We start from the raw sequence: 15,467 nt of genomic DNA on the forward strand, positions 1-15,467 counted from the left end.
ATTGTCTCCTCGAGGAGCTCAAGATCATTTCCATACAATATTTTTAGGAAAGAATCCACCCACCCTTTATACGTGGAAAATATTTCATAAAAAGAACGTCTGATCTAAATGACAAGAAAGTACCGGAAAAGTGGCCGTGCGAAAAGCTCTAATAAAAAATCATTGCTAGATTATTTTTCCAGTAAAGTATCCGTCCACCCTTTATCAACGTAGAAAATACATGATAAAAGCAAGAATTTTTCATCTAGATGACAAAGTCCCCGTGAGTCACGGCAACGGGCAAGAAATGACCGGAAAAGCGGCCGTACGAAAAGATCTAATACAGAATCATTGCTAGATTATTTTTCCAGCAAAAGATTTTTCCACCCTTTATCAACGTAGAAAATACATGATAAAAGCAAGAATTTTTCATCTGGATGACATGGTCCCCGTGAGTCACGGCAACGGGCAAGAAATGACCGGAAAAGTGGCCGTATGAAAAGCTCTGGTACAAAATCATTACCAGATTATTTTTCCAGCAAAGGATTTTTCCACCTTTTATCAACGTGAAAAATACATGATAAAAGCAAGAATTTTTCATCTAGATGGCAAGGTCCCCGTGAGTCACGGCAACGGGCAAGAAATGGCCGGAAAAGCGGCCGGATAAAAATCGTCGTGGGGCATTAGAGGCGTCGATAAAGCGAGCGGCGGATAATGCAGCGGCTATTTATCCGCCCTTTAATTTTTTACCGCTCGGTCGATAAAGCGAATCGCGGCCGCGGAGCGCGCGGCGAGGTCAGAAACTAGACCCGTAACGATTCCGTGGCTCGACTCCCTCAAGGCTTTCCTTGTAAAACGAGCCCGCGGAAGGATGGCCAGGACACAACACCACCAGTCGTTTCGTACATGTACGTGTGCCCGTCGAGCTCTTCGGTACTCCGTTGTCTTTCGTCGAAACCCCGTCGTGCCAAAGGCGAGAGCGTATGGCAACCTCGTCAACCTCGATACGCCTTCGCCAATGATAAGATAAAAAGGTTAGCATGTGTACGTTTCTGCTCGAGCGGAGACGCGAACGTGGGCGTTGTTGCATTTCGCGAGCCGCGACCACGCTCGCTCCTCCCTCCGTTCCCGCTGTTTCTTTCACGATAACGTTCTCCTCTTCTTTTTTCGATTCCACACGCATGATTCTTCATCCCTAACCCCCTTTAGTGTTCTCGCCCGTTCCAGCATCGAGGGAAACAGACCGTCGGTCCAATGGTACTGCCGGAGAATTATCGATAGCTTCCGATAGTCGATTGTTGTCGGTGGTACGCAATCCGTAGCGCTTTACACCAGCCATAAAGTGCATTCGCAAAGTATCTTTTTCCTAAAGTTTAGAATAAACACCTGAAATCATTTGGCATTTCTGAATATTTTGCCTTGCAATTATACTATTATTACCATTATACCCTTCTATTTTTGACTACAGCTAGACTATAGAAACAGTGACTGTTTTAGCTACCGCTCTGTCAGTCAGCTTCTGTTTCATGACTTGAGTAAACGAATCAGAGGCGCACGGGTATCGACCCAGAATTTTAACGATAACTATCGAAAGCGTAAAGCAGCTATCGATAGCGTCCGATAGGGTTGGTCGTCGAGAGTTGTGAATGGTGCTATCGATAGTCCTCCATGGCGTAACAAGCAGGAATCGCACGATATTTCGGCGAGGCCGAGCCAGTTCCGTGGTAAGAGGTTAACCACGATCACGAAGGTATGCGCAGGTATGCAGCGAGTAGGCGCCATCGTGCGACCGCCCACGGAGAAGGTATATTTCTGTATTCGTGTACGTGGGCAAACGAGCGATGCGACCAACTGTGACGCCTAACCTACGTACACGGCGAATCGAAAAAAAAAACGATCTGCACACGCCGACTTTTCCTCGCGATCGTTAACGCTCTACCCACTGGTCGATATTTCGTGCTGTTTCGTTCGCGAAAGTTCATTAAGGCCTGGCATCGAGATTTCGATAGCCGATTGTCGAGGCCGGATTCGGATCTTTAGATGCCCTAAGCGCTTAACAGATTCTGAGGCCCCCTTATGATCGCTTCAACGTAATTTTAGGGCGGACCTGTACCATTTCTTGGGCATTTTTGATAATTTGACTGAAAAGAGTTTTTAAGTGTTTTTAAGTTCAGAGTTTTACCGTTCACTACTGATTTTTATCTTTCCACTGTTCTTTCGTTCTTTCCACTCGCACACGAACGCTTAGCAATATTGTTACCACGCAAAAGACGGTAGACTTAGAAAATTTTCGATGCTCTAAGCACCCGCTTATTTTGCTCAATCCAGCATTGATCGACCTGTACCGAGATCTAACCTCGACAACGTGATTTACAGATCTCTCATGACATTGTTATCTGACCTCGTCATTTGCAAAATGGCGAGATTGAATCTACGAAAGCATCTTTACGATATCGTTAATTTTAAAACGATAGGTCCGAAACCCGTCTTTTGATCCATGAAAAAGGTCTACTGATCTACCTGTGACTCTTAGAGACCAGTTGCAACAATAAAAGTTTCAATTTCTTTCTGATTTCCATTAAATATTGATACATAAATGGATACAGAAATTGTATCCCTAAAGATCGCCATTACGAGCTTAATTTTTAGCACTGGGTTTACGGCACATTAATGTATTGAAATTGTAAAGATGCATGCGTGATAAAATATTTAAAAAATGTATTCCTTCGGATATATATTATCTTAAAAAATGGCTAAAAATTTAGATAGGCATTTTCTCGTTATTTTTATAATGCAGAATAATCACTTTTACTATTCTTTTAACCTAGTGTTGAATCCAAAAACCGGGTGGAGGGGGTAGGCAGCCAGCGTACCAGTGTTTTGAATGACTGTACCGAATCCGGGATTTTCTAATGAGCCGCGCTCACGTTTTCACGCCGGATGTCGGTGCCTTTGTCGGTGTAGTAGTCAGAATTCATCCGAATGTCTGTATCCTCGTTTCTTTCTGCCGTTCGCTCGACGACCTAGCCCCTACCGAGCGGACGATCAAAAGCCAAGGCGATTCCGTTAGAGGATATTTGGATAACCCGGCAACCCGTTAGTGTCGGTGCACGCTGACTAGACTCGAAAACCGCATACAAGCAGAGGCGTGTGCGCGATTCGAACACTAAAACACACGCACTTGTCGATGATAGAGAGATGCGTGAGCTGGTGCACGTGTGGCGCTCTCCCAGTTAGCAAGTACGTAAATAAACTTAGGCTTATAAAGACGGGACTGAGATTTCAACGAGTGCCTCCGCGACGCGGGAAAAGACACTCATGAATGCTCCACTAATTTTGCTACAGGACCATAGACGCATTGTGATCCTCGCGAGTAATCCTACTCGCGATGAATGAGGTTATTCTCGAAGACGATGCTCGAGCCACCGACGGAGAAGTATTCTAATTCGATCGTCCGAGAGATAACAATGGTTGTGTGACGGTCGGTTGTGAGTATCGATGAGAGGTACGTCCGATGACGAATCCTCGTGAACATGTGTGAACAGTGTGATTAGCCGAGATAAAAGCAACTTCGACGCATATTTGCTCTGATAGAGAAAGACAGAGCAGCTACAGTATTTATTCAACAGAAGCAAACTGCATGGAAGGCTGAACAATTCCAGCCCGGAGAGTAATAAGATAGAATCAATCGTCCCCGTAGAGCGGGCATAGCAGCAGGCGACGGCTTGTCTGGTCTTTGCCAAGAGTCTCGAGCCGTGCTTCTACACCAACGAGCCTCCACGTTGGTGTATCGGAGAAGGACGGACCGAAGGGAGAGAGACAGAGAGAGAGAGAGAGAGAGGCCTCGTCTACTGCACTTTTTGCCGCGAATCGGGACCGCTGACGCCCTTTTCTTTCACACTGCGCGTTCTCACGTGGCTGTTACCGCGCGAGTAAGGTAGGTAAGGGCCAGCCGGAGTAGTACGCCGCAGGACTCAAAGGTGAGGTGTCGCAAGTCGAGGCATTGGTAAATAGGAGGTGTGCTCTGTCTCGCTCGCTCTCCCGAACGGAGTCTCGACTTGTTCGCGTAGCGTACCCACACGCGAGCATACACGTGAAAAGAGAGCAAGGAAAGCGAAGGCTACGAACCCGGGACACGGGGCGAGCAGGCGAGAAAGAGAAACGTGGAGAGAAAGAGAGAGAGAGAGAGAGAGAGAGAGAGAGAGAGAGAGAGAGAGAGAGAGAGAGAGAGAGAGAACGGTCGGCGTACATCATTTGGGCGCCGAGAAGTCTGGCGCGACCAGGCCAAGCCAGGCCAGGCCAGGCCAGGCCAGAGGCGCGTCTCTGGTTACGCGACCATTTGGGGCGCCAAGCCATGGAACGCCGAGAAGCGGCGAGGAGCAAGGAGAGAGGATCACACCGGCTACGGATAGAAAGGAAGAGCCATAGGAGGGCAAAGCACGGGAGAAAGAGAGAAAAAGAGGGGCCCCGATGAGCGAGAGGGGCCAGGAACGGAGACGGTAGGTAGGCGTCCGAGGATCGTTCAGCGAGCCGGGGAATCGCGTAGGGTGGCGTGTGCATGTGTGGATGCATGCATGTACAACACCGCCTGCCTGGAAAGGGGTGAGGCGTCGCGGGGCGGGAGGGGAAATCAACGAAGGGGCCTCTACAGGCTACATTCCAGCGGGACACGAGTTTTAAAACATGGCTACCCGCGTGAATGTAGGTCCACGACCGATCCTATGACACGCACACACAGTATCAGGCCTCGGGCCGGTGCGGCGCGGCGCGGCGCGGTGAGGCACGTCGGCTACGAGCCTCGTGCCGTCTCTTTTTCTCTTTTCAGTTTCTCTTGGTTCCACTTTTGTAATCTGCCTCGGAACGATTCCCTCCCATAGCCGGTGTGGCTCTTTCCCCCTAATGTCTGCTCCGTCACACGGTCGCACAGACACACCAACCCACGGAATCCCCTTGCCCCTTTACACCATCGGGTTCTTTGCCTCTCTTCTCTCCCCCCGCGGCAACCCGGACGGCCCGGCCGACCGAGCTGGCGACACCCTGTCTGGCAAGACCGGCCGTCGCACAAAGGAGGGGGAGCCTGGTCGGCTGCGTTGCCACGTCCTCGGACTTCGGGCTGCGCCTACCTTCGGCCCCAAGGACAAATCCGATGAACGTGCCAGCCGTCGTGGCGTACTTAGGCGACTGCCGGTCTGCTACCGCCGCGGCGCTTTCCACGCATTATGCCTCCTCGTATACACCGGTATTATTCCCGATAGCCGACTCGCGATATATGTACAGCGGTATCGGTGGTGGTGTGCCGATGTCGCACGGCACGGCACGACCCGAATAATCGTGTAATATCAAGGTCGCAAATTAAAGAGCGGATCGACGATTCGGATCTCCTCGTCGCGTCGTCGACAGGAAAAACCTGAGACGCTTCCGACATCGGCGCACGAAATACCTGAGCGATGAATCGCGCGGTACCCGTAGAACTATGCGAAGGTCCGAATCGTGTTGAGAGGCAGGTACCTCTCCGATCGTAGCAATATTCGCTCGGTCTTCTCCTCGGACACAGTCGAGGAAGAAGGGGCCACGGAGTCAACGTAATCGGCGAAACGAGAATAGCCATTGAGATTCCGAGAAGAGCAGCAGGGTGCTCCTTCGAGGAACCGCAGAAGGATCAGTGGGACCTCCAAGTTTCTGCTGGTGGCGCGAATCATGGAAATTTACGAGGCCTCGCTCGTTTCTTTCCACGCGACCTATCGTTCTCTCTCTCTCTCTCTATCTATCTGTCGCTCGATCGCTCTTTCTCGCTCCTGCCCGTGCTCATCAAAGTATATACTAACGCAAAGTTTGCGTCATTGCTTGCAAGCCTCTCTGTCTTTATCTGTCTCGCTCTCTCGACGCCCGTGTATTTACACACACGTCCGCGGCCTACGTGCGGCCGAACGACATGGCAACCGCGCGAAAAGCTAAACATATTAACTGTCGGCTCACGCCACAAAAACAACATGATCTCATTCCACGACGTACATGCAAGAAATTTGCGATTCGCATGCACGCCAGGAAACTCCGTCCGCTGATAACTCTCCGGCTCCCCGATGGAGCAAGAGGGCGGGGGGGGGGGGGGGGGGCGAGCGAGCGAGAGCGCAACGAACAAAACAAAATAAGATCGTGCCGGAAAGCCGAGGGAAATAATTGACCACCGATGACTCTGGGTAACGGTTGAAGACGGACAGAAACGCTGGTAATAACCAGTCAAGAACAATACAGATCGTATTACCCGGCCGGATTATAATAGGGACGACTTCTACCCTAACCAGGTCTGCCTGGCGAAGCCGACAACGGCCACGACCGTTTTTCCAGGAAGGTAAAATCCCTCTCGCCGCCTCCCCCTCACCGGCCATTCCCCTTTATTCGAGTGCCAATAAAACTTCTTAGGCGAGACTGTCGTCGACGTCGACGTCGAGCTGTGTTGGCGCTCGGTTACACTGCGAGCTTTCAAGAATTGTATACCGTATGCGAAGCCTGACGTAGGTCTTCAACGATTTAACCTAGATAACGCGCCTAATCTCGGCGAACGGGAAAACATCGGTAACCCGAGCAGCCTGCCGCGTACCGTTTCGAACGATACTTGCTCCGGTGTATGGCTCTCGAGAGCGGACGGTTGGCGAGTCAATCGTAGATCGCGATAAAATTCTGCGTAGCGATACGGCCGCTGGAACGCCGAGAAGGCGAGAAAAGGCACCGCGCAGAGGCAGGCAACGCGAGGAGAAAGGCGAGCAAAAATCTAGGCTCCATGCTGGCTGCCACGGCGAACCAGAGAGAACGGGTAGCAGCCAGCCAGCCAGTCAGCTAGCCATGCAGGCAGGCAGGCAAGCAGGCAGGCAAGGCAAGGCAAGGCAGTCAGACGAGCACGGCAGACAACATGGCGCCGAGAGCGTCGTCACGCCGGCGTGACGTTTCCCGCGCGCGTCATTAACGGAAGTGAACACACAAAATGGCGGAGTTTTACGGCGCTGAGGTGTGAAAGGGAAGAGAGACGGTCGTTCGAGCGGGAGAGAGACAAAAACAGCGGGAAAGCGGAGTCCCGAGTGGGTAGAGGCAAAGGAGGAGAAGGAGGGGCGGGTGGGCGCCTACGGGTGCGGGTAGTCAGGATGACGAGAACGTAGAAAGAGAAGAGCCTAGTTGGAGGAGGTTAGGTCGGTTAGGCGTAAAGAAAGAAGAATGACTGGTGGCCGGCAGCGGTGGACTCTAGCGCCTATGCCGGTCGAGTGGGATGTTGGGTATGTGTTGAGGGGCGCTTGCTGGCGACGGAGAGACAAGGAGAGACGAAGGAGAAAGGCGGTGAGAGAGAGGGAGAGGGATGACAAGAGGGGGAAACACGGTGAGAGACCGAGGCGAAGAGAGACGAGCGAATCGTTGCGGGGCTTCTACAGTGAGCGAGCGAGACCGACGACGACGAAGAGGGAGGGAGAGACCACGAGCGCTTTAGCTATAGAGAGAGAGAGAGAGAGAGGGAGAAGGTGCGGTAGGTAAGAGGGGGCAGTGGCGTGAGTAGGGAGGAAAGGAAAGAGAGACTGCTCGGTGGGAAGCAGCCGCAGTCCTCGGCCGTTGGTGGGGATGAAAATTAGTTACGGCATCTACCAAGAGACCTAAAAGGAACTCCGTGCGCGGCGCGGCCAGGCAAGCACTTCGTGCAATGTTACGCGTTAAGGTACCCCCGTGCGTTGTTGGCAGTGCCCGGTTACGAAGCTCATCGTCGTCATTGTCGCCGTCGTTCTCGTCTCCGGTGTTCGTCGTCGTGTGACGGTCGGTCGTGCGACGTCACCCTGTAAAAAGGAGAGAATCGGTATCTCGGGTGGGTGCGCGAAATCACACGTCGTCGTCGTCGTTATGGCTCATAGTGTGAGCGAGGTGCTCGGTGAGGGGAACTCGGTGAAAATGGTGCATCAAAAGCAGCCGCAGTCGCAGCAACAATCGTCAGTGCACCAGCAGCAGCAGCAGCAACAGCCGACAAGCAACAGCAACACCGCCACGAGGAAATCGGTCGGAGTGATGGGCAGCAGACGTATATTCGCGCCGGCCTTTAAGCTCAAGGTTCTCGACTCGTATCGGAACGACATCGACTGTCGTGGCAACCAGCGGGCCACCGCGAGAAAGTACGGAATTCATCGGCGTCAGATACAAAAGTGGTTACAGTGCGAGGACAACCTGCGTAACAGTTGTGCGGAAAGTGGCAACACCGTCGTGTCGACGACGGCGGTAACGGCAGCGACGACGACGAGCACGACGGTGATCTCGTCGACGGGTGTTCCGAAGCCGGACGGCACCGTGACGGAAGCCACGGGGCCCGCCGTGGCTCCAGCAGCGCCGGCCTTGAACCTCAGCCTCGCCAGACTGCACGGCGACGAGCTGGCTGCACAGCAAGGGCCCCCACCTCTTCTTCCTCATCCTCCTCATGGCGGTGCACCCTCGTCGCCCCAATACGTGGCTCAATCCACCACGGCCTCGGCGATGCCTGTCCGCTATCAGGAGTACACAATCAATCAAGAGCAACGTCACCTTCGCCGCGAGGCGGAGGATCGGATGCAGGAACCGGTGGTGCACGACTACAGGGACTGCTCGGACCAGCAATCCAGGTACTACGTCGCAAACACGAACGGTCATCGTGAGATCGAAAGTTCGTCGTACGAGGGTCGCGGCGAGGTCAAGGTGTATCAAAATCTGTCGAGCTACCGGGTGACCCAGCGTCCCGAGCATCGTCGTTACACCGAAACCGAGATGATCCATCAGCATCAGCATCGATCAGCACCTAGCCACAATCGGCAGCCCCAGCAGAGCTACGGGGACGTGGATTCCTCCGCGGACGGGAAATCGTCGTACGGTTTGCTACTAGCGCCGTCGATGATAAAGACGGAGCGAGCGAGCCCAGACTCGGCGGCGACGCCAGGGCCGTGCGAGTCGACGTGCTCGCCCGGTGCCCCGAGGGGCCCGCTCTCGCCCGTTTCGCATTCAGCCAACAGCAACAGCAGCACCAGCAGCAACACCAGTTCCACGATGTCCGTTCACTTCGATTCCCCACGGGCGCCCGCGAGCCCGTGCCTGTACCCGCACCATCACGCACTCGCGTCCCCGTCGTTGGATTCCGAGAAGCCGATCCGCGAGTCGAAGGAGACCCATATCGGAGAGAAGGGATTACCGGAGGATACGTTGGAGGTGATCGGCGGAGCGGTGGTCAAGGAGGAGTTGCAGATCGAGGAGGAAACCAGCGAGGACGGAAGGGAGGCTGCCGTGTCTTCGTACGTCGATTACCAGAGGCCACCTGTCGACTCGCGTCCGGTCAGCCCGATGCACGACCGGGAAGGCTATTCGTTGCCCTCGAGCCCTCGCGGTCCCGCCAGTTCCGGCCGGTCCAGCAGCAGTTGCTCGGACAGCGAGATGGATCCGCTCGATTGCTCGTCCGGCAGCCAGAACTCGTCGAACGATCTGACTCGGCGACGATCGTTCTCGCTCCGATTTAAATTGGACGTACTGGACGCGTTTCATCGGGACGTCGGCGTGGCCGGGAACCAACGGGCCACCGCCAGGAAGTTCGGCATTAACCGCCGCCAGGTGCAAAAGTGGCTCGGACAAGAGACCGAGCTCAGGGGCGAGATCGCGGTCCGCGGGAACTCGCGGCAACGGCTGGGCCCCGTGCAGGATGTCGCTTCCGGTGAGTCACCGGTGGACCTGAGGACCTCGAGCTACGTGTCCAGCTTGTCGCAGGATCGGATCGAGGCGGAGTACGAGCGATCGCCGCCGCCGCCTCTCTACTGCTGCGACGTGGGCTCCTCCTCCTCCACCTCCTCCTCGCAGCATCTTCCGTATTACCAGCACCCGATGGTGGACCCGTCGTTCTCCGAGGGCGAGCCGGTCGCTTCTTGCAACCTCTCCTGCTGCCTGGACAGCAGCCACGCGGCGACACCGATCACCTCGTGCTACCAGGAAACCTCCATAAGGGGATCTTGCTACTCGGACCCGCAGAACAGGCAGTACTGTTATTCCCCTGGAGAGTACTCGTCGGAGATCGGCATCGTTCCCGAGTCCACCGAGGAGATGCTCTCCTCCTCGCCCTTGAAGAGACACCATTGCACCATGTCATGCTGTTACGAGGCTCTACACTCGCCGAAGAGGCTCTGCGTCGAACAGGACGAATCCGTCAGGACCAATTCTGCCTGCCAGGAAACACCGCCGCAGGAGACGCCGCTCTGTCTCGTCAAGCCGAAAAGGTTCGCCGTCGATTCACCGTCGAGAACGGAACCGGTGACCAGCACCGTGCCCACGCCGCCGGCGTCGGCCGCGCCTCCGCCTCCGGGACCAACCTCGAAGAAGGACGCCATCCTGTTCAAGCCGTACCTCGACAATCCCGTGAGCAAACCCGCCAAGGAGCCCGCCGCGCAGAGGGGCCTGTCGCCCGTCAGCAGCCAGATCGTCAACAACAACAACTGCCAAAGCATCTGCAACCTGAACGAGGCCAGCGGTCACGACTACGCCCTCGAGCTCAGTCTCAGACTGCCGATCTCCTGGAGAACGCATCAGAGCCCGTACACAGAGTTCCCGCAGGTCAGCAGCGCGTTCGTTAGGTATCCGGCGAGCCCCCATTACACGTAATTCGAAGACTATCGCGATCCCCTACCGGGCGGAACAAGACCGAACTTTTTCTAAATGAACCCCCTTCGGTAACTCGAGGAAGATGCTCGTCCAATCGGATCCGATCGCGAACGCCGATACTACGCGCGGAGCCTGTTCAATGTTGGCTGGCCAAACGCAATTGATTGTAGTTTGTTTGCTGAGGTCAAATTGATCCACCGCCTCAAAAACGAAATCGTAGAATGCGACAGGGAATATTCTGAAAATTTTATTTAGTTTTCTCACCGGATTATGTTACCAGATTTCTCAGTCTCAGTTGTATCAACACCTGGACGGCGGGACCCGTGCTCATCTTCACTCAGCATTTCAATTTTTTCAATTCCTTTGAATTTTTATACTAAATTTTTCTTATTATAACGCGTTTACGTCAGCTCTTGGCGACGAATTTGAGCTGTGCGATTCGGTACAATAAAAATACCAATGGATCTAGATAAAACACTGTTAACCCCTTGCGCTATAATGTCGAGTCCGAACCGAAGTAAAATTCGATTTAGCTGTTGCCAATATTTAGCCATCAGAGTATACAATAGTCGTACAATGAATATAAATTTTATTTTCCTTCTAGAAGGCTTCGTACGACGAAGATATAATCGCTTGAACCTTACAATGAAGCGCAAGGGGAGGGGGGTCGAGCGGGGTTGAGAACAAGTTTGAAAAATCGATGAGCAAGTGTCTGAATCCGCCTTGCGAGTGTTAAGATCGTGATGACTTCATAAAAATCGTTAAAGTTTCCGTGAGAAATTGGCTGGTCGAGTGTCCGGTGGTTGCAGCGTTGAGAACGCAGCTTTCGAATTTTCCCGAACTTTTCCAAAAGGATTCCCGACCGCAGGATCGACCGGTACGTGATCTACGACACGTCGATCTCTCGCGTTCCACGTGAGCGTTTATCGTTTCCAGGGATCGCGCGGCGTTACGCATCGCGATAAAGTCTTAATCGGCCATTGGACGATCGGAGGCGCGGTAGGAGATGATACACGGTCGAGTCCCGCGCACGCATCTTCCTCCATCGCGGTCGCCTAACTCTTTTCTCTGTCTCGGTTCCCTCGTCCCCACGAAAATCCGTGCGCGTATCTCCGCGGCGGGACTTTTTCGCGGCTGACTTTATCGTTCGCGATTACCGTTTCTCGTCGGCCGCTATCGGCTAGGCCGTTTAGAGGTCGCCTGGACTCACTATAATTACAGAATTATGTCAGTCGCGACGCGGAGATATCGATCGCTGATGCCCGAGAAGAAAAAACAAAACTCCCTCGCGAATCGAGTAGTTTCTCGCGCGCGCGCGTGGTCTATCTCTCTCGTTGCACAACCCGCTCTCGCGCGCGCACGCACGCGATTTTTCGCATTCTCTTGTTCCGCCTCCGGGCCGGGGACCGATCCTAGATATCGGTTTAATTGCTCAAAGAATTTCTTCCACGCGCGATGCGCAAGTATTACGACAGGGTTCCGGTCTCCGTTTTTCTTTTCTCTCGTTTTAGATTCTCGTCTTCTCGCAAGTCTCTCTGCGGCCCGTTTCGCTTCTTCCGTTCCCGCTGGATCGATAGCCTGTAAATATGTAAATACACGGCGAGCAATCGAACGATCCACGGTCGCGGAAACCGGGAGAGGATTCGCACCGATCGAGAGAATTCCGATCGATCGGAGCTCGCTCGACGAAACTGCATTTCTGTGTCCTTCTGCGAATTCAATCCAAAGAACGCTCTTTAACTGCACACTCTTGGCATCGCTGCTCGGAAAAACCGACTCAATTATTTTGAAATTGTTGAACTTATAATGACAGTGATTCAACAGACTTTTTACTTCAAGCATACATATTGAAATAATTTTGAAAAGCAGCACATATCGGTAGACCGAGGATTTTATGCATTTTTCACAAAAAAAAAAGAGTAGATCAAATGCAAAACAGTGAAAATATTGTATCGTTATAAAGTCATCAGGGAAAAATATAAATGTCTAGACGTACAGCCCCTGTATCTCGCAATTTATACAATTTTCATTCAGCATACAAATCAGTCATTTCTAGTAAAACAAAATTCTAGCAATTCCAATACCAAGGTGCGAAAAATCAACCTGGTAATCTCAAGTTTCATTATGCAGAAAAATGTTTTTCGCTTCATAGAACAGGAAGCAAGAGACGAATTGATTGAGAAATTTCTGGATTTTTCCATTCGTTTGATTTTTAATCGTACTAACTTTAATTTATTGTTGGTAGCCGCGTCTCTTGCAACTTGATATTTGCAGTTTCGTCGAGCCAGCGCGCACTGTTAGCAACGCCGCGCCGTCGGTTCGATTCTCTTGTCCGCGACCGAAACGGGAAAGGAAGAAACGAGTGTATGCTACTCGGAAAGGATCACTTCCGCTAGTGAATGCTCGGCGTGCCTTCGTTTCTGCCGGTCCACGAACAAACGCGCGGAAACTCATACTCGTAGACTTACCTGTACATAGAGCGGATATATATATATATATATACATATATATTTTGTCTATGAATTACACAAGCGATTCGCGAAAAGGTTGATCGTAGGAGTTTGTCCTTTCTCTCGAAAGGAAAGGACGCGTGCCTTATGCCTTATGATCCTGGGAAAGGGGTGCTTCCGTCGAGATCCTTGAATCTGCCCTTCGACGATCGCAAAAACGAATCCGATGGATCCATTGCATTGAACAGAATTGATTGAATATCTCTTCAGTATTTAAAATTGTGTACCGCCCTCAGTAACATATCGTAATCGTTAGATATCATCAAATTCGAATGAAATTGTTGTGCCTCAGGAATATAGAAAGTTGAGGCACTTCCGCTATTTTTGAAGAAGAACGTGCAAGTTCGAATTAAAAATAGGTACCTGGCTGTATGCGCAAGGGTTACGAGTCGAGATAAGATTTTATTAAAAAGCCCGACAGTAACTCGACAGTGTCAATTAAGGATTAATCTAGACGGTCGTGTGAACGTAAGACCAACAAAACTTCAAAGCGAACATTCGAAATAATGTGTACAGAAAGTGTACAAGAAAGATTTGCTTCGACCTCTGCCGATATCGGAGAGAGAGAGAGAGAAACGTTGATTAATTAGGATCGTCGAAGGGCCAGGCGAATTGAACGAAACCACCCCTTGCAGAAATATCGTAGTAATAATCCGTAAAGACACTCAGTGCCGTAAGAACAGAGCCGCTACCGGCCCGAATCGGCGTGCAATCGCAATTTCTCTCTAAATCCGCGATCCACTGGATCTCCGGATGATCCGTGGATCGTACTCAGGGTTTCGCGGCGAGTGTCGCATCGTCTCGCAACTCGCTCCGATTCGAAGCAGCGATAACGGCGTTCCCTATTTATCGCGGGGAACGGCCTTCGCGAGGAAAAGTCTCTATCTCGGACGATTGTGTTGCATCGGCGCCCGGTTGCTTGTATTGTAGATACTATATGTAGCGTGTAACGGTGTCTGTTATCAGCGTTGCAGATCGATGAAGCGGATCGCGCGCGCGTCACCGGCGACGATCCGTCTGCGACGTGGAACAGCGAAACGTGAAATGGAAAATAGCCTTCCGCGAAACCCGCGCGCGCGGCCAATTCAGCTTGGAAACGGCGCGGCGAACCACGGCAATCTTGTAAATCATCGTCGCAGACGGACCGGTTGCATCAATGTTTCAATATTCATGCTCAATCGTGCTCGTTTCGAGAACCGTCCCCGCCAGCGTCGGCCACCGAGACGCGCATTATGCGTCCCGCGGGTCAACGATATCTCAGCGCACCTGAGACTCGCTCCCGAGGTGAGAAGATGGCCGCCGAAGGTCGAATCCCCTGCTCCAGGTGACGATTCACCTACTCCGAAACGGTCCTGGAAAACTGGAGACGAGTTCCGTTTCTGACACGTTTCTCTCAAAAATCACACAAGATCGAAGCAACACGGTCATTATAATGAAAACTGCAAAATGAAAGTGCAGATCCCGAACGAAACTCGTTTCGATCGATCGTGAACAGAAATTTTATCCTGGACACAATTAACTCTTACAGATTGACGAAAAATTATTTTACGAAGATTGCGAGTGACTCTTTCAATTTTTCTCGCTCGTTATCACTGGACTGCGGACCTTTTCTGCGGACTCGTAATCGTTTTAATCAGTTGACGATACTACTATGACATTACTTTTCATTGTTTTAAGCTTCGACCAGTAATTTTTAAACCGGCAGTCCAGTTATGACACTATGGTATACGTATTGATATAAGCTTGTGTTTACGTCGGTTGGAATCGAGTTGTTATCAAAAGAAGTTCTTGAGGATTTTCTCTCCGCAGTGATAGACATTTTTCCAAACGTGCCAGAACAGAACTTTTCGAAGAACAACATTCCCTTCCCATTAATTAAAAAGGTCGTCCCGGTTAGAAGGTTAACTCTTTGCACTGGAAGCTATTTCAAAAAACGAAACATTTCTTCCTAGAATGTTTCCCTTCTATTTTTTGTTTCATATTATACGTACGAAAATGGTGCAATTTGCTCGTACAATACTGAAATGTTTAGGGATTTATTAAACACAAACAAATTTAATAATTTCAAAAATATATTTTGAATAATGATACAGCAATTCTTAGTGGCGCCTTATAGTCCCCGTTCGAGTGCTAGGGGTTAACTTGTTCCACGGAAAAAATAGATGGAAGCTCTGAAAGAACAGAGCGGGGTTAACACTAAACCTACCACGGTCAAAATGGCCGGTTTTCTATTTCACAATTATTGAAATTATAAAAACATTTTCAAGGAAACTACTGAATCGACAAAAACAATTCAACTAAACCTACCACGGTCAAAATGGCCGGTTTTCTATTTCACAATTATTG

General features: G+C 51.4%; 2 protein-coding genes across 3 annotated transcripts in view; both read left to right on the forward strand.

The window, feature by feature from the left end:
* The first annotated feature begins 819 nt into the window (after positions 1–819).
* LOC143359889 (uncharacterized) overlaps positions 820–15,467 on the forward strand; it is a 29,923-nt gene continuing 15,275 nt past the window's right edge. Inside the window, exon 1 of the mRNA XM_076798226.1 lies at positions 820–1,013. The gene's annotated coding sequence lies outside the window, so the exon portion shown is untranslated. The remainder of the gene's footprint in view (positions 1,014–15,467) is intronic.
* Positions 7,454–12,370, forward strand: LOC143359874 (uncharacterized). Of its 2 annotated transcripts, XM_076798198.1 has the most exons (2): positions 7,454–8,559; positions 8,593–12,370. In XM_076798198.1, the coding sequence occupies exons 1-2, from the start codon at positions 7,855–7,857 to the stop codon at positions 10,609–10,611; spliced, it is 2,724 nt and encodes a 907-aa protein (XP_076654313.1). In that variant the 5' UTR covers positions 7,454–7,854; the 3' UTR covers positions 10,612–12,370. The 2 variants fall into 2 exon arrangements, with proteins under 2 accessions (XP_076654313.1, XP_076654312.1); XM_076798197.1 differs by having other exon boundaries at positions 7,454–12,370.

This window comes from Halictus rubicundus, chromosome 12, assembly GCF_050948215.1.
Source record: "Halictus rubicundus isolate RS-2024b chromosome 12, iyHalRubi1_principal, whole genome shotgun sequence".
Lineage (NCBI taxonomy): Eukaryota > Metazoa > Arthropoda > Insecta > Hymenoptera > Halictidae > Halictus > Halictus rubicundus.